Consider the following 19445-nt stretch of genomic DNA (forward strand, 5'->3'; position numbering starts at 1 on the left):
CACCCTTCCCCCTCTCGCCACCCCCTTCCCCCCTCTCGCACCCCCCCTTCCCTTCCCCCTCTCGCCACCCCCTTCCCCCCCTCTCGCCACCCCCTTCCCCCTTCGCCACCCCTTCCCCCCTCTCGCCCCCCCCTTCCCCCTCTCGCCACCCCCCGATCCATGCCATGACTATTCCAGTGCTCTCCTGGCCATACTCCCAATTCCATAACCTGGAGCTTATCCAAAACTATCCTAATTTCTAGTGTCCTCTCTATCCATCAGCCACTGGCCTACAATGGCACCCCATCAGACAAGACTGCGGCTTTAACATTCTGAATCTTGTTTTCAAATCCCTCCATGGCCTCAGCTATCTCTTCCTGCCCTGTAATCTCCTCTAGATCTAGATCACCTTTCGTGAGCTCTGCACTCCAATTCTGGCATCTTGCATATCCCTATTTTTGTCCTTCCACCCTGGCTGCATGCTTTTACTGTCTAGGCTGTAAACCTCCCTACACCTCTCCACCTATCTACCTCACTTTAAGACACTCCTTAAAACTTACCTCTCTATAACCAAGCTTTTAGTGATTTTCCCCAACGTCTCCTTTTGTGGCATTTTAAAATTTTGTTTGGTAGCACTCCTGTCCAGCATCTTGGGATGTTTTACTATGTCACAAGTGCTCTGTAAATGCCAGTTTTTGTTGTTTAGTGATGATGGCTGTCCTGAGAAAACAAAAGAGGCAGCAAAAAACGTCAAGAGTCTGCATCTGAACAACTCGGACAAAGAAGAAACTTATATTGAGAGTGATGATGGTGAAGACTGGGACTGGGATGATTGTGATGGAGACTTCACCAAGCGCTACACTGCTTCCAGGGGTTATAACCAACAGGTAGACCGCTGCTTTGAAATTTCATTCAATGTTGACATCACTTATTTGGTTGTTTACAGTGGAAAATGGAAGACCATATTGGTCCCGATCTTTTATTTAAAACAAGTCGACATGCATAATTCTGCTGCTATCTGATTCGAAGAATTTTGAGTTAATTCACTTTCCTGAGGCGTTCACCATATTCAGTGATGAAATTAACTAAGAATAAAACAGTCGGACAATTTTGTCTTGTATTATTGAATGCTTCTCTGTGTTCCAAATCCAGAACTCCTCATATATTTGAGAAATTTTGTGTAAATTGAAAACAAATTTAAGCAAACCATGTTGTTAAAGCACATTGCATTTAGTAGCTATGTAAATAAAGCAATATGTACTTGAGTTTTAATTGTTATTAAAGTTCACCTAGACATTTCATTTGTTTTAAAGCCTCTTATAATGGTGGATTCTGTAGTATTTTTCTTGTACTAATCTTGTATGTTAAAATTTGATGAACAGGAATCTTTTGTCTTGTGTATTGTAGTTAACTGTTTCTTAATGTTAACATATGCTCGTTTATTACTAAGGTCTAATCTTAATTTTAAGCCTGTGACAAAATGTGATTCATTGTTTCTTTGTTGTGTCATTTCAGGCAAATCGACAGACTTCTGGTAATTTGGCAAAGATGTCCACTCCTACGGACAAGGTTCTGAGAAGGTTTGAGCATAAAATTAACCTTGGTAAGTTTGTTGGGACAGAACCTGTTCCAAGTAGATGAAATAACTTGATTTAATAAAATATATTTGGTTGTTTAAGTTGTTCAACTAAATTATCTGTAATATTCAGTACTTGAGTGAGTGGTGTTTCCATGGCTTTATAACTGCAAATTATTTGCCAAACAAATATAAAACTTCTGAATTCTGTTAACTTTAAACTGCAAATTTTTTTTGCATGCTGCCTGGGTGGCACGGTAGCACCGTGATTAGCACTGTTGCTTTGCAGCGCCGGGGTCCCAGGTTCGATACGCGGCTTGGGTCACTGTCTGTGCAGAGCCTGTACGTTCTCCCTGCATCTGCGTGGGTTTCCTCCGGGTGCTCTGGTTTCCTCCCGCAAGTCCCAAAAGACTTGTTAGGTGAATTGGACATTCTGAATTCTCTCTGTCTACCCAAACAGCCACGGAGTGTGGTGGGTGACATGGGGATTTTCACAGTAACTTCATTGCAGTGTTAATATACGCCTACTTGTGGCACTAATAAAGATTATTATTATATCGTTTAGTTCATTTTACATAAAATGGACACTTGACCTATGATACGGAATTGAGTTCAAATTCAACGAAATGATCATAACATTTCTATTTGAGTTTTTGACCTTTTTGTTCATTTATTATGCATTGAACCCTTGTGATGTAGCAATTTGGTACAGATGGATAGGAGGTGAGGTCATGCTTTTTCCTGAGACGTTGAATTTCAAATCTCAGCGCACTAAATTATGCCAGAATGCATCTTTACAGGGAGAGCCAGAAGGAAACTAGAGATGCATTAAAACTGGGTCGGTATCATGCGCCTCCTAATGACTAATTGTAAAGTAGTATTGTCAGATACTACAAGGGCTGGTTTGGCACTCTGGGCTAAATCGCTGGCTTTTAAAGCAGACCAAGGCAGGCCAGCAGCACGGTTCAATTCCCGTACCAGCCTCCCCGAACAGGCGCCGGAATGTGGCGACTAGGGGCTTTTCACAGTAACTACATTTGAAGCCCCCTTGTGACAATAAGCGATTTTCATTTTCATTTCATTTCAGAAGTCGAGGGATAGGCCACTTCCCTGCCTATCCAGTTTTTCAGTGGTTCATGTTGTTAGGTGTAAGGAAAGCTCTAATGCAGCCTGTATGTTACCATCATTACAAGAAGATAGATCTTGGTGATGGGTGCAGAAACGTCTTTTCTGAAGAATAATTTCTCGTCTTTCAACTTTTTTTGTCAGATAAACTAAATTTTGATGACTCTGTGATAAACAGGGTAACTGAAAAGTCAAGGCAGAAACATACAGACATGTAAGTAAAATTTGGAGAGGTAAAATTTTAAAATGAGTATCACATTTGAGCAGTTTTTATTAGTGTAAATAATACGATGTGTATTCTTATTTTTTTTACAAATACAGATTTCTATTGCATTACGGTTATTGATAGCTAAAGAAAGATAGTTCCATTAGTGGCTGAACTAATTTATCCAGTGAGTAACTGAGCTATTTTATCAGATTTCAGGTTCAATCCTGAGTCTGTGATGAGTTAGATGATATCAACTGGGACAGCAACCCGGATGCTATAATTGATCTCCAAGCTAAGTGGTTAAGGACAGGTGAATGAGCCAGAGCTGCTACTTCTGTTTGCTGTTCATTGACTTGTTGCTCGTTTTACTGGAGTGTGATTAACACGCCTCCGTTTAAAGGCCGTGTGCTTAACACTACTATGGCTCTGTATGTGTAATTATGCTCGGAGTCGCCAGGTGCCGTATTTAGATACCGTCGCAAGTATATCAAGGTCGGGTTCAAAGTAATAAATCCGTACACCGATTAGTAAGTCCAAACGATTGGTGTTTATTATAACAAATATAATAAATACACATGCATACGCTAAAGAGACTAACTTACTTCTAATACTAAACAACTAAATACTTATCTAGACAGGAACAGGCAAGATCAGGGAGCAAGGCCTTCGTCCCGTTCTTGGTCTGTAACTTTCTGATTCGCAAAGTTGTCAAGGGCTAGCAAGGTCTGGATCACGTAGCGATCGTTGTGTTGGCGCTTACAGTTCGATGGCTGAGGCTCAACGGCCGGTGATGAAACTGGAGTCAGGATGTGATGTAACAGGTCTGGGCCGGAGCAAAACAACAGACCTGGGCCGGAGCAAACAACAGACCGAACCATGTGCGGGACCTACTCTTATAGGTCCTAGAAGTCCGTGCCCCTTGGGGCGGGTTCTTTCACCTGCTAGGTATCGATTGGGTCTTTCCCAATCGATATCTTTCAAACTCCCCAATCTTAGGGTCGTTCCTCGATGGGTGGGGCGGTCCCTACGGCTCTTTGTGTTGGTTGCTTTGGCGCCATTCTGTCTGGGCGTCTATGGAAAAGTATCCATTGATACTTAAATGTTTCTATTGTCCGGGGTCTGGATCTGGATCACCTCATTACTATGCAGATCTGTTTCCCATTTGCACCTTTGGCTGAAACTCGGCACCTGGCTAGAAACTGGTTTCTGTACGTGCAAAATGCAAAACAGTCTTCTGCAAGCTGTTTGTCCTCACTAAGACTGTTTTTCCCTGCAGCCTTAGCAGTTCTCCATTTTGTAGCCCAGTGTCCATCTTAGATGGCTACAGACTCCTGCTGGAAGTGCAAATGTTAGGGTTGGCTGCAATGATTATTATCCATGGGGCAGAGCCCAAAAATAAGTCGAACCTCTTGAGGAAAACAACACAAGAAATATAGAGGGACAAATAAGACATTTAAGTTGAGCTTTATTTTAATTTGTTCTCTGGTTCTGTAAATTGCTGGCATGACCATGTTATTTCGAATCCTTACAGTGCATAAGGAGGTCATTTGGCCCATTGAGTCTGCTCTGACCCTCTGCAAGAGCATCCTACCTGGATCTATTGTCCCACCCTATCCCTGTAACCTCGCCCTAGCTGCACACCTTCAGACACGAAGGGGAAACTTTAGAATGGCTAATCCATCTAACCTGCACATCTTTGGGCTGTGGGAGGAAACCGGAGCTCCCAGAGGAAACCCACGCAGACACAGGGATCACGTGCAAACTCCATACACAGTCACCCAAAGCTGGAGTTGAATTCCGGTCCCTGGCACTGTGAGGCAACAGTGCTGATCATTGTGCCACCATGTCATCAGTAGTTCCCTTGAAACAATTACCATGTGGCTTACGATTGAGCTACTGTAGTCCTTATAGTGATGGTGTTAGCTAATGAATCCTAGCGTTTAGTTTAGCCTTCAGGTACTGCCTAAAATGTGTAATTCAGATTGGATTAGAGCTAAATTATTGCTGCAAAATAATGATGGCATCTCAATGATGCAAACTGTCACTGATGCGCACATTGGTCAGTCTGTGGAATGGAAAGGAAACCCTGTGAATTGTAAATTGCTGGCTGTTTGTAGCATTTCTCCTTCCCTGGATTTGCTTTGTGAAGATGGTTTCTCGCCCACCACATTCACATGATGATATTCATGAAATTGCTGCATTTGCACACTAATTTCTCGTTAAATCTACCATATAGATTTGTCTAGTAAATACCCTTTTAGCGATATATTACTTGTTAATGATTGCCAATCAATCCTTCCCAACCAATCAAGCCGCAATCCTTCCCCAGTGAACTGTAAAATATAAAAAATGTCAAATTTTAAGTTTACATTTTTTTTCTTTGAATCAAAAGAGGAAGACGACCTTCTTTCTTTCCCTCTGTTTCCCTTTCTGTATCTGATATGACATGGAGTTCATTCTCAGTTCTTCCACTATTTCTCAATCCTTTAATCTCACTGTTTAAGGAGATATGTCCCAGGTGCCCTGTTGCCCTCGCTATGCCATTATATGCTTGTGCTTCCAGCAACTTTATGCGAAGTATTTTAAAATTTGCACGTGCTGCAGCAAATTAAAGTAACAGGGGTAGGCCTTATGTTTCCCTGCTCCAGCAAAAGTAGGCCAATTTTTTTAATATCTGAATGTAATGAATGGTCTACAAGTGGTTTTGAGAAAGCCTGGGGAGGGTCCCATAGAGCTCCGTAATAGGACCCTTGCTTTTGTGGCATATGTGGGCAGAAAGATTACAAATATAATTCAGTTGAGAGCCATTTGAGGTGGTGGTCTGTTCCAGGAAGCAGCAATTCCTGTTGGATTGTTCACTGCTCCTATTTTGCAGTGCCACAATGGAGCTATGCATTTCTGGCCAGGTCTTCTGGTCCCAGCTTCTTCAGAAGTGGAGTTGTCTTCCATTAAACTGCTTCCTCATAATGCTAGCATGTCAGGTGGGAGGCAAGCCATGCCCTTGTTTTACTGATGCACTGAAAAGCTTTGGAACATTTAAACAGCTTTTCAGTGTTTTAGTATGTGGCTGAATATGTAGGTATGTAAATGGAAGGGTGGGTAAGGTGGCAGGTGGGTTAAGGATAATTGGGCTTGGTCAGGAGGAGTTATCAGGTTGGGCGGGGAGTCGGTGGTTCAGGGGTTAGGTGGGGTTTCGGGGAGGGAGTCGCTGGGTCAGGTTAGGTAGTCGGGGGAGGGGTCGGTATCAGGGGGAGTAGTTGGGCTAGGGGGAGTGTCACTTGTTTGGTTATCCACGAGAATACTAGGATTTTTCCAACTAAAATTTCCTGGGTAATCAGCCAGGTAAATAAATGTTTGAAGTCATGCACTAACTTGGAGCCAGAGACTTTGGAAGGTCCCGTAGAGCAGAGGAATTGCCCATCAAACTTTGCAGGCAGTTCCCAGAGAGAGTGGTGGGACTGATCGGAAGATCTGAGCCACTGGGTTGGCAAACAAGCCATGGAAACATAAAATAAATGGTAGGACATTTAAGAAGTGTAGAAGGACTTTGGAATGGATGTTCACAGATCTCTGAAGATAGCAGGGCAGGATGAGGCAGTTAAGATAAATGGGGTATTTTCTCTTTACAGGTTTTTAAATCTGTTGTTTGCCACAGTTATGTTGTATCTGGAATGTTGCATTACACTGTGCATAACCTGACGTGTATTTGAGCTGGTTTAACTTTCTTCATTACTGACTTTTTTTTAGGTTCAGAGTTAAAGATAAATCTGACCGAGCCACTGTAGAACAGGTAATGATCAATTATATGAATGAAAAACATACATGTGCTTGAGTAGCTCAGAGAAATGATGTATGTTGCAATGCTACCTTTAACCAGGATGCGCATAACATTGGTATGTTTCAGTAAATCAACAAGTGTTTAAAGATTTGTACTCGTGAAATATATAACAGCAACTTGTACTGCGGCATGGTAGCACAGTGGTTAGTGCTGTTGCTTCACAGCGCCAGGATTCTAGGTTCAATTCCCAGCTTGGTTCACTGTCTGTACGGAATCTGCATGTTCTCCCCGTGCCTGCGTGGGTTTCCTCCGGATGCTCCGGTTTCCTCCCACGAGTCCTGAAATATGTGTTTGTTAAGTGAATTGGACATTCTGAATTCTCGCTCGGTGTACTCGAACAGGTGCCAGAGTGTGGCGACTAGGAGATTTTCACAGTAACTTCATTGCAGTGTTAATGTAACTTGTGATACTAATAAAGATTATTCTTATTATTTATATGGCACCTTTAATTAATAAACATCCCAAAGCACATAGCATATTGCATATTTATAAAAGTTAGAATTTTTGTATTGCTATTTTAATATGTATAATTTATAACTCCAGAGCAGAAATGTGTACATAATTAAGTATCAAATATTGTGGCAGAAAAATTGCCTTCACAATTTATCTGACATTTCCAATTATCCACATACAGTTTTCTTTTTGTTAAAATGGAACTGTCTGGCCATTTTGAAGCAGCAGGTGAAATGAAAGGTGCAGACTTTTATTTGGTATAAAACATATTCATTATGCAGCCAGAATTGGGTTACTGACATGCTAAATTATTTATATTTTTAAATAAGTACTCCAGGAAATGGAAAGTTGGGAGGTCATTTTCTGTTTGAAAACCCAAATAAAATAAAATTAGCTAAAATTTTTGGCTTTGTCTAATGCAACATAAAACATGGACTTTTCTGGTCCTGTAAAGACCCCCTATTTTGAGTTTCCGTTTCCCTCCTCAGTAGCTCCAAGATGGATGTCACAGTCCGAGGATTCAGGGTAAACCACTTTGGACAGAGATAAGGAGACATTTCTTCACAGAGTGGTGAGGCTGTAGAATTCATTGCCACAGGAAGTAGTTGATGCTAAAACATTGAATATATTCAAGAGGCGGCTCAATATAGCACTTGGAGAGAATGGGATCAAAGGCTATGGGGAGAAAGCAGGATTAGGCTATTGAATTGGATGATCAGCCATGATCGTGATGAATGGCGGAGCAGGCTCGAAGGGCCAAAAGGCCTCCTCCTGCTCCTATCTTCTATGTATCTATGTGAGAGACTTTGGAGAGATTGCCTTGAGTGTACATTTGGTCTACTGCATTGCGCAAGCATCTGTTCAGTTACTGTAAATCAATGTTTTTTTAAAACTCCAGCTTTTACCATTTTTCAGGTATTAGATCCGAGAACTCGAATGATTCTCTTTAAAATGCTGAGCAGAGGAGTGATCTCACAAATCCATGGATGTATCAGTACAGGCAAGGAGGTAAATCCTTTCTAAAGGCGATGAGAATCACTTTATCGTGAAAAGTATGTACTGTCCCCCTCTAAATGTTAAGTTTTCTCAGCACATGCTAACCATAGTTATGGGATGGGGCCAGCTAATGGCAAAATTATTCTTAACTTTGGAATGACACAGGAAACGGGATAAGAAAATATAAAGCTGGTTATTAGAACTGGGGAAGGAGTGATGAAGTAAACTTTCTGGGAGTCATGACTTGCCATGGCCAATTGACAACTCCACAACAATGGAAATGTCAATAAGTAATGTCAGTAACACTGAGTAGCAAGCTCTTAATGTTGTACTGAAATCTCTCAATCTGTTGACATGGAAGAGGCCAAAATTATTGACGATAAACAAAATGCAATGTGCTTGTGGGAATCCTAAAGATGGCCGGAGATAGTGGGGGAAAGAAAGTTAAAAATAAAATGATCCATTGAATGGGAAATAAACCAGTACTATTACAATAAAACTTTAACAGGAAATTAGAATGCAGCTGGAATGTTTCACCCTTTGACAAGTCAACAACCTGATCTCCCCCGCCACCTCCAAGATGAAATTGACTGTTGCTCAGATTGAAGCCCTTCTCTCATCTTTGCCTTCCCACCTGTACTTGAAGCAAAATCAGTTTACAGACGCCTTTGGAGCAATATTTGCATTCAGAATCCCCCCCCCCACCCCCAGGTCACTTAAAGCTTCACTACCTCATCCATCTCTACCTGCCATTTTCCTATTTTCTTCTCCTCCTTCGCCCCCTCTTTTTCTCTACATCTTTCTCAATCTCCCATTCATCTGTACTCTCCTCCCACTTTCTACACATCAAGGCTGCTTCTTTGACCTTCAGTTCCTTGTTTCCCAGCAATGGTCTCCTCTGCTACTTCAGAAATGCTGTCAGGTGGAACCAGTCAGTATTTTCCCTGTTCTATTTAGCAATCTACTCTTGCCCCATTTCCTCCTCTGACCTTGCCCTTGCTGGGGTGCCAAAGCCAATAGTACTAATTGTGTTTTAAACACCCCAGTTGGGTCAGAGCAAACTGGGAAACAAAACTTTTGGTTTGGATAGTTTAGTATTAATAATTGGCAGGGGTGGGCAGGACCTCTGAGGGGAAGCTGGCCGTTGCCCGAATTAAGGCCCTTAAGTGGCCACCCAGCCTTACATTTTAGGCTAGTGGGTGGATGACAGCTTGGTGGGGGGGACTGGGGTGCACAAATGAACATAGCTGGATCTCAGGTGGGGGTGGTGGGGGGGGGGGGGGGTGTCCCTGTCTCCGTCTCCGTTTCGGTCAGAATCCCTATAGCCCCCTTTTGACTTGGGGCACCCATCCCCTTAAGGCCCAGTGACCTCTGGACCTCCCTCCACACACACACATACACACAACCTCCTGACCCTGATCACATCATTCGCTGTTCTGGAATCCCTGCCACTTGTCTTCCAGTTCCCAGGTCCGATTGCTAGGCAGCTCTGTGCAGTGATTCTTACGGCCACTGCAGCGCTGGGCAGCAGCTGTCCAAGGTGAGACTTCCTCCGGACAGTGAGGCAGAAGTCTCGCCTTATACCAATCAATACCCCTTGGGTCATTGTGATGGTAGGGGCCGAGTCCCGCCATCCTGATAATTTAGGCTACAGTTAGTATCTATCTTCTTTCAAGCCTCCTTTAAAAGTCACCTTTCTGTCTCTATTTACTAACAGGCAAATGTATATCATGCAACTACAATCACTGGAGAAAGCAGAGCAATAAAGATCTACAAAACATCAATCTTAATTTTTAAAGATCGTGATAAATATGTTAGTGGTGAATTCAGGTAGGTTTTTCTCAAATTCCTCTTTTCTATGTTAAGTTTCTTAATTTATAGGCGCAGTATCTTAAATGCGATTTGTGAACTGTAGAAACCAGAGGAATGTATTTATCCCTCTGTTATGTACAACAATTCATGAATTGCATATATGCATACATATCCATTTTAAGCACCAAGACACATGCAATATTAGGTCAGATGACCAAAAGCTTGGTCAAATAAGAAGGACAAAAGCAGGTGGCGAGACGAAAAGATGTAGGGAGAAAATTCCAGGGCTTGGAGGCCGAGACAACTGAAGGCACGTCCACCAATCGCGGAACAATTATGATTGGGAATGCGCAATAAGCCAGAATTAGGGGAGTGCAGGTATCTAGGAGAGTTGTTGGTTTGGGAGCGGGGGCGGGGGAGGAATGGCACGGAGGGATCTGAAAACAAGGATGAGAAATTATAAGTGAAAATGATGCGTAACTGGGAGTCATTGTACATCAGCAAGCATAGCAGTAGGATTATGGTCGACCTCAAGTTTATGGAGTGTAGAATATGGGACACCAGCAGGAGTGCATTGAAATAGTTGAGGTAACGCAATAAAAATTGGTAAAATTTTATTGGCAGTAGTTTAAATGGAAAACTACAACCTCTGAGTTAATCATCAGGCCTTCGAATAGCTTCTGCACATTGAAATTGTCTACCATCCCAGGGGCCACATAGTAATTGTTATCCTCAATGTTTCTTACCTGTAAGTCTTTTTCATTGCCATTCAAGTGGTTGGACATGCAATGTTTTTCAAAGATATTTATAATAATCTATGGCTCCAATGTATTTTCATATTTAAAGCTACTAATGTTACAGCAGGATCTCCGCTTTATTCACTTTCATAATGCTGGTTATGTATTTCACACTCTTCATGATGATTTAAAATCTGCACAAGAACTGCCATTAGTTGTAGAAAGATTAAAAGAAATGCATTTGCCTAACAATTGAAGTAGTGATTTGGAAATATTAACGCTTTTGGAAACCAACTTATTGAATTTAATGTGCTTTTTGAACAATAAAGAAAAATTGAAAGAAGCAGTAACTCTCTTTTCTAGATTCCGCCATGGATATTGTAAAGGAAATCCAAGAAAAATGGTGAGGACTTGGGCAGAAAAGGAAATGCGAAATTTAATCAGGTACCATGAGTAACATGTCAGGACTTTTCGATTCGCCTTTATACAGAGCTGTATAAAAATAGCAAGCCTACAATTTAGTTATAAAAAGTGTCACGGTTTTGAAGTTAGAACAGATTTGCAAATTTTCTTAAAATGCCCTCCGTGCTGTGAATCAAGCCGACTAGAACTTGGATTGTCCTCCAAAGTTGTCTTGTTGCTCCAGCATAGTGCCAGGGATACCAGGGACATCAACCAACACTACTCTGTTCCCCAAGGCAACAGGCCAGTTTTCCAGAACAAACTGGCTACCCTTACTTAAGGAATACGTTATTGTCCATTCTGCACAGTGGCCCGATCAATAGCAAGAATGTTCATGTGCCTATTACAAACACAATGCCTGAACTTCCTTGGAATAGGGAATCGGCATCGGATTGCCACTCCGTGCCCAATTACTTATTTTATTTTCCAGCCTGTCTCGCCTGACCATCTGACTCGGGCAGGGTTGAGATCCAGGCAATGCAGCACATCCCCGGGGCCTGGAGTGGAAGTGAAGAGGCAGCACTCCCCTTTTTTTAACGGCACGACCTGCCAGAAGCCAGATGTGTTCAAAGGTCCATTGAAATTGAGGGGCTTGGAGCAGGCTGGTGGGAGGGGCTCGGACCAGGTAGTGGGGGGAGGCCGGGCCGGAGGTTGCTGGGGTGAGGATGGGGGCCACAGGAGGTCGCTTGGGGGGGAGGGGGGGGGGGGGGGGGAAAGAGAGATGGCGAAGGAGGTCACCAGAGGTGGAGGACACCGCGACCGGAGGAGGTTACTGGGCAGGATCTGCAGGAGGTCATGGGGCGGCAGGCCGGAGAAAGTCGCTGAGGGTGGGGAGCCAGCCAGAAGGAGTCCATTGGGGGATGTGACCCGGAGGTAGTCGCTGAGGCGGAGGGCTCTGGGAAGGGATAGATTTGAGGTCAGGAGGGGAACCAGGAAGGTTGAGTAGGTTGTCGAACTTCGTATTGGGGACAGCTGGCGTCCCGACTTGCCAGGGAAGGGGGGTGGTGATTGTTGTGCGGGTGGTATTGGGCCTTGAGAGTGTGAGAGGAGAGTGCCCGGTGAAATTCTTGCTCTTGCACTTTATTGATTCTTTAATTATATGTTCTCTTGAACTAATAAAGATCTAGGACGATACGATTTGAACACTCGAATGCAGCTCCAGAAAACTTGCTCTAAATAAACAGATTTAATATGATAAAATAGGCGATGATGGTATTCTGTGCAAGCATGCTAAATGTTTGCGATAGCAAAATGCAAATGCCAGGTCATCTATTTTACAAAGATGTTAAATGTAATTCTGTTTATTTTGGACATAGGTTGCAAACAGCAGAAATCCCCTGTCCAGAACCCATCATGCTGAGGAGTCATGTGCTTGTTATGGGTTTTATTGGTAAAGATGATATGTGAGTATTTTTTTCCTTTTGTGGAATTCAAATCTGCACCTTTTTATTTAAGAGATATTCGATAATTTAGCTAACAAAGCTGTATGTTATGCACATACTCATCTAGGATTGGAAGAAGATAGGATAGTTAAATGGGGGTTTATGGTGGCGATTGTGGTTTTTTGTTTAATTAATTTATTACCCATCCTTAATTGCCCGTGAATTGAACTGAGCGACTTGCTAGGCCATTTCAAAGGACATTTTAGAGTCAACACATTACTATGTATCTGGAGTCGCATCTCAGGCCAGACCAGGTAAAGACAGCAGATTTCCTTTCTGAAAGGACATTAGTGAGCTGGATGGTTTTTACAACAATCAACAATGGTTTCATGGTCATTAGCCCTTTAATTCCAGATTTTAAAAAAATTCTATGATGTGCTGGGATTAGAACCCAAATCCCCAAAGTATTACGCTGGTTCTCTGGATTACTAGTCCAGTGACAACACCACTACCTCCCCTATGTGTGTGTGTCCTGGAATCAATCCTTTGCTTTTGTGGAAGTCATTCATTTCAACCTTTGGTGGGTGTACTTGTAAATAAGTGATAGGCACACTAAGCCGAACTGAATCTGGCACGGTTATGAAAGGAAATAAAGTGATTCATAAACAGAGCGTATCAAAGGATTCAAGTAACAAGGAACATCAGTTTACGCAACAACCTGCACTTGGGTAGAAACTTCAGTACAGGAATAGGTGTCACGGCAATCACAGGAACGTAAACAACCAAAATTGTAATCAAGAAAAGGAAATATTACCACAGGTACTTAGAGGCTAGGTGAAAGAGATTGGGCATTCTGAAAGAGGAGGGAGAGAGGTGTAGAAGCAGAGGGATATAGGCAGGAATATAGACCTTGGAGTCTAGACAAGTGAAGACATGGCCACAAATGGTGGAATATTGGAAGTGTGCGATGCACTGGAGACCAGAATTAGAATAATTTTTTTGGAGAATTGTAGGGCTGGATGAGGTTGGGGAGCAAGGTAAGGATGAGTCAATGTAGGTCAGCAATGCAGGGGTGATGAGTGACTGGAACGTGTTTTGGGTGAGTTCAGGTTAATGGAGGGTGTAAGCTGGGAGTCCGGCTAGGAAAGCATTGAAGGTAACAATAGCATGAATGATTGTTCCAGCAGCAGAAAGGCTGAGGTACGGTTGGAGACTGGTGATATTATTGAACTGTAAGTCAGTAGTCTTTGTGAAGGACAAGAGTTGGAAGCTCAGCTTGGAGTCACATAGGATACTGTGGCTGGTAGAGCCTGAGTGAGTGGGGAGGAAGAGCAATGGAATTGGTGGCAAGGGAATGGAGATTGTGGCAAAGCCAAAAGGCAGTGGTCTTCTCCATATTTAATTGGAGCCAATTGTTGCTCATCTAGGGTTGCATATCAAATAGGCAGTCTGATAACAAAGAGGCAGTGGAAGAGTTGAGAGAAGTATTGGTGAGATGAGACAGATTTCACAGCATACACATGGACCTGACTTTGTTATCTTTGGATGATGTTGATATGGAGCAGAAATAGGCTAATGATAGATTCATGGATACGCCAGAGGTAACTGTGCAGGGGCCGCTTCGGAAAACCATTTCAGGAGATTATCTGACTGAGTGGGTGTTTGAGTGCAATCGGGTAGGGGCAGTCCCACTCAGCAGTATAATGAGATTAATATTTTAAATATCATTGGAACATTTTCACCCTAAGGGTAATAGAACAAAAACTAGTGGGTTTGAAAGGACATTGAGTGGATGTAAAAGAATATTCTGTGAAAAGAATAGGAGACGCTAATCTTTCGAAAGGAAGCTTAATGAGCCCAAGGGTCTACTCCTATTTGCAAAATTTATGTATTTATATACCAAATTTACTCCCTAGGTTTCTCTTCTACTTTGCCAGTTCTAATTTTTATATTGTTCTAAAACTCTCAAGCAAAGATTTAATTTTCCTGATCTGTATATAATCTGCTCTTTGATTCTTGATGATAAATTATTTCACTAACCTAACTAAGCGCAACTTTTAATAGTAAGAAGTCTTATAACACCAGGTTAAAGTCCAACAGATTTGTTTGGAGTCACTAGCTTTCGGAGCGCAGCTCCTTCCTCAGGTGAGGAAGGAGCTGCGCTCCGAAAGCCAGTGACTCTAAATAAACCTGTTGGACTTTAACCTGGTGTTGTAAGACTTCTTACTGTGCCCACCCCAGTCCAACGCCGGCATCTCCACATCACAACTTTTAATAGTATTTGGAATGCCCCATTTATCTTTAATTTGCCACTCTAGTTCTCCCAAAGACTAGAGGTGGAATTTACCGGCTGTTCACGCCAGCGGGATATTCTGGTCCCACCTATGGCTCACGGGTGTCCTGGCGACGAGGATGCAGTCAACGAGAAATCCCGTTGACGACGGCGGGACCAGAAATTCTCACTGGTGAGTCACCTCCACCACTGAAAAACATGCGGCGGGTTGGCTGGTAAATCCCTCCCTAAGTGAATTTATTAAATGAGTAGCTGAACCGCACGAATCAGCAAAGTTCCAGCTTTGCTCTCAGCCAGGTAAGCTGATTTCAGTTAGGACAGCAACAGCTGAGACATTAAGGAGGGTGTAGTCAGCACAGGATGTTTGCACTTGTTGAATACTGTGGTAATAGTGATCAAGATTTAGACTGAGTTTGTTTGTATTGGTTGAAAAGCCTCCTACACCTACTTTCAAAGCACAGATACTTGAACAAAGTAGCAAATTATTTCTGGCACCCTGGGACAACTCCAGAAAGGAGTCAATGCCTTGGGAGAATATCTTATCAAAATACTTTTTCCGTACGTTAAACATTAACTGACATCAACTTTTGTGTCATAACCTCCTTTAAAAATGTAAAATAAACATAGATTTGCAGAGTAAACTTTGCAATTTTGAAGAACATACTAAAACATAATCAAAATGCTCATAAATGAAGCCTAATTAAAAACATTGCATATTTGAAGATAATTCAAAAGTTCAAATGTCTATTGATTTTCCTGTTGACCATGCCATACATACTCACTTTATGTTGGTTGCACAACCAGATATCTCTTTTATTGTCTATAAAAGAAAATTGTATACATTTTTGTTTCATTTCTTGTGAGCAACTTGTTTTGAAGAAGGATTTTTAGGAATGACTCGATAATAATTCTACAGGGTTTAAGTAGCTATCAATGGACATATAGGTTCCCTGCAATCTGTACACTAAGATCTCACTATAAAACACAAAAATTTCTATGTATAGTTTAGAAATAAATTGTTGAAGACTTGAATTCAATTTTGCTACAAAAAATCAGTGAATATACACAAACATTTTGCAGTGAAGGGAATTAATAGCCAGTGCTTTAACTGCCTTGCCTTTTATTCCCTAGGCCAGCCCCACTGTTGAAGAATGCTCACTTGTCTGAATCCAAGGCCCGTGAACTATACCTATTCATTATTCAGTACATGAGAAGAATGTACAAGGATGCCAAGCTGGTTCATGCAGATCTCAGTGAATTTAACCTGCTGTAAGTTGTACCCTGATGTCTTTCTACCTATTGAATCTTGACAGCCGTTAGCCTTTCTAATGCATTTGTTCCTTTATAACTTCTCTCAAACTTCCTCCATACCCTGTCCAAAACAGAGGCAGTTTTCTACGTTAAGAACGCTGTATAAATGTGCATTGTTATTAGGTTATCTGTTGCATTTACCTATCCTGAAATGACCAAGACCAGTATGTAATTCTGTAATTTCTTACACCAAAAGTTACAGAAATGTTTTGACATGTGTAATAACTGAAGCAGCAAGTACTTGCATTTATATTGCTGTTTTAATATCAGAAAACGGGTAGTTCGCAAGACTGTAATCGGCAAAAAATTGACTCACGGCTAAAGAAGGAGGTGTCTGTGTGTGATTAAAAGCTTTATCAGATGGGTTGTAAGGAGGAGTTAATAGTGGATAGTGAGATATGGCCATGATGATTGCCATATTATTCAATACATTATTGATTATTACACATTATTGCACATCAATATAGAATGTAGGAGTAATAGTGGACCTGGAAGCAGTGAAACTTGGAATAATTCACAATGAACTGTGTAAATTTATTTCCTGCCTCGGGCTGCTTATTGTGTGTAATTTCAGTCATTTGTTTTTCTCTCTCACACACTCCCGGCCGTATTGTATGCCTATTTTACACAAATTACTATTTTTTAAAAAGAGGTGTTTTAGTAAGGAAAGAAAACTTAGTTGAGCTTCATTACAGTGGGTGGACTAGACTATGATGGGGGGAAATCACATAGAATTTAGAGTCAAAGAAATGGCTGGAAATAGATCCAGGCCTCGGAGCTGACTTGTGGGAGAACCAGGACCTTCAAAGTTAACAAATGTAAAAAAAATAAGAAAGTGGCATCGCAGGACAGCAGGGTTGGCTGGTGAGTATTGCAGTTGAATTTTTACTCTTTAAGCTAGAGAGGCGTGTCAAGCTCAGAACAAAGTATCTAAGTTACCATTGCTTAATTAATGAGCTTTTATTAAAACAACCTTGAGTTTATTTCTGTTAAGTTTAGTTGGGCTAATAAGTAGAGGCATGCAAGGGCATCTCAGTCCCATTTATTGCACATCCTGTTCCATGTGGGTATTCCAGGACAGTGCAGATAGTGTTTCAGCTGGAGGAGATTGAGCTCCGCGCTTTGGAACTCGAGCAGTCATTGGTGGTGCATCCGTGTGGCTGGATTTCGTTGGTAGCACATTTGTAGAGTTTGTCAGCCTGCAGCCTATCAGTATGTGGGTAGAAAGCGAATGAATGACTGAAATCCTGGGTTTATAGGTGGAGGCATAGAGCACAAAAGCAAGGTCATTGTGATAAACCATACAACACTGTGGTACGGTCTTAACTGGAGAATTGGGTATGGTGTTTTAGAAAAGTTGTGGAGACTTGGAGAAGGTGGGGAATGGTTTCAGTTTGGTTGTGTGGGTAGATTGAAGAAGCTGGGGTTCTCCTTGGAGAAGAGAAGGTTGAGTTGAGATTTAGTGGAGAGGGGTCTGAGCAGAGAAGATAAGACAGAAGGGCCGAGAACCAAAGAATGTTGATTTAAAGGTGATTGGCAAAAGAACAAATTGTGGCATTGAGTGAAAACCCTTTTACTTAGCGAGTGGTTAGATTCTGGAATGTGCTACTTGAGCATGATGTATGCAGAGGCAATCAGGGTTTTCAAGGACTAATTGGAAAGTACTGGGGGGAGGAGTAATGCAGGGCCAGGGATAAAGGGTGAAGGAGTGTGACTAACTTAGTTGCTGTTGTAGAGAGCTGGCACAGACATGGCAGGCTGACTTACCAGCTTCTGTGCAATAACCATTCTCTGATGTTAGGAATTTGCATTTCATTAATAGGCCAGTCAGCTCAACTGGCCTCTCCACTCCACACAAGTCTTCTCTCCTTATTGCATCTTACCTCATCTGCATTTCACATTCTAACCATTCTCTGGGTAAAACGTTGATTTTCCTGAAATGTTTGTTCAATTTCTAGTTATGAGCCCTTGCTTTGGAACCCCTACAGGTAGAAACATTGTCTCTGTGCCCACTCTGTCAAACCCTTTTATACAAGCCCTACATTACGTCACATCTCATTCTCTTGTCTTTCATGATTGTTGTAACCTTTCAGATCTGGCATAATCCTTCTAAATCATTTTTGTACCTTCACATCCTTGTAATATGCACACAGTACTCTAAATATGATATGTTAATAGGTTTCCCACCAATATTAAATAAGCAGCTATGCTAAGTATAATTTATTACTGCATTTATAGGTGTATAGAATGATTTTCGAAGAAATTGATGGGACTATTTTTGTATCATTTGCCATAAGTATGTTGAAATTCATTTCAAAATAACTCATCTTCATGACTTTGTTTAGTTTTATCTGTAAAAATCTTGGTACAGCCTTGATGGAAGTCAAGACTTTGAAGAAGGAAGGTGATTTGTACACACTTTATTTTTCTGGTATCCTGCAGGTACCACAATGGGGGAATTTATATAATTGATGTATCACAGTCAGTGGAGCATGATCACCCTTGTGCCTTGGAGTTTCTCCGAAAAGACTGTCTCAACATTAATGGTGAGTCAAAAACAACTAATTTTTAAAGTGTTTATTGCAATTTTACATTTTATAAAGTAGCGCAACAAAGTTAGAAAATAATACATTGCTGTAAGCAAGGACAGGAGGGGGGGGGGGGCAGAAACAGCTTAACCCACATGAGTGCAGAATGGAACGGGAGGATGACATCAGAACTGTCTTAATACAATCCCCATCACAACCTTCTCTTTCTAGATACCAGACTATCTGTAGCCAAGAACAGATTAGTATACACACCCTTGTAAAAAACAAAAGAACGTACACAGAAACCTCAGATCTGAGTGGAATAACGTGCGTACTACAAAGTGCAACTAAACCCCCAAAACAAACCCAAGGCAGAACCAAAACTATGAGGGGGGGGGGGGGGGGGGGGAAGAGAGAGAGGACTGGCAACAATAACAACACATTCAGACTATGATCAAACCTTCAGGGCCTCCCAAAATAAAATGGGAAGGATAGAGAAGCAAAGGAAAACCTATCAGGGCTATACAACCAGATGGTGACACCCACCAGTGAAGAGGAGAGCAGGCCACTCAATCGACAAAAGGGTGACCCGACACCCCCCCCCCCCCCCCCCCCCCCCCCCCCCCCCCCCCCCCCCCCTGCCGAGGGGAATAGTAGGGTACCCACCAAGACACACAACTCAACCCTTTCCCAGGGCTCCGTGTACCAGCGAGACAGGGAAGCAAAGCCCAGCCTCCAGGAAGCC

The 19445-nt window shown here is 42.1% G+C and overlaps 1 protein-coding gene across 1 annotated transcript in view; it reads left to right on the forward strand.

Moving 5' to 3' along the window:
- riok1 (RIO kinase 1 (yeast)) overlaps positions 1–19445 on the forward strand; it is a 35286-nt gene that overhangs the window by 3299 nt on the left and 12542 nt on the right. The window contains exons 2-11 of the mRNA XM_038810211.1: positions 686–866; positions 1495–1582; positions 2825–2894; positions 6636–6678; positions 8095–8187; positions 9893–10005; positions 11088–11168; positions 12503–12589; positions 15993–16130; positions 18615–18718. Coding sequence (XP_038666139.1) covers positions 686–866; positions 1495–1582; positions 2825–2894; positions 6636–6678; positions 8095–8187; positions 9893–10005; positions 11088–11168; positions 12503–12589; positions 15993–16130; positions 18615–18718 — 998 coding nt within the window. The remainder of the gene's footprint in view (positions 1–685; positions 867–1494; positions 1583–2824; positions 2895–6635; positions 6679–8094; positions 8188–9892; positions 10006–11087; positions 11169–12502; positions 12590–15992; positions 16131–18614; positions 18719–19445) is intronic.

Source organism: Scyliorhinus canicula, chromosome 10, assembly GCF_902713615.1.
Source record: "Scyliorhinus canicula chromosome 10, sScyCan1.1, whole genome shotgun sequence".
Classification (NCBI taxonomy): Eukaryota; Metazoa; Chordata; class Chondrichthyes; order Carcharhiniformes; family Scyliorhinidae; genus Scyliorhinus; species Scyliorhinus canicula.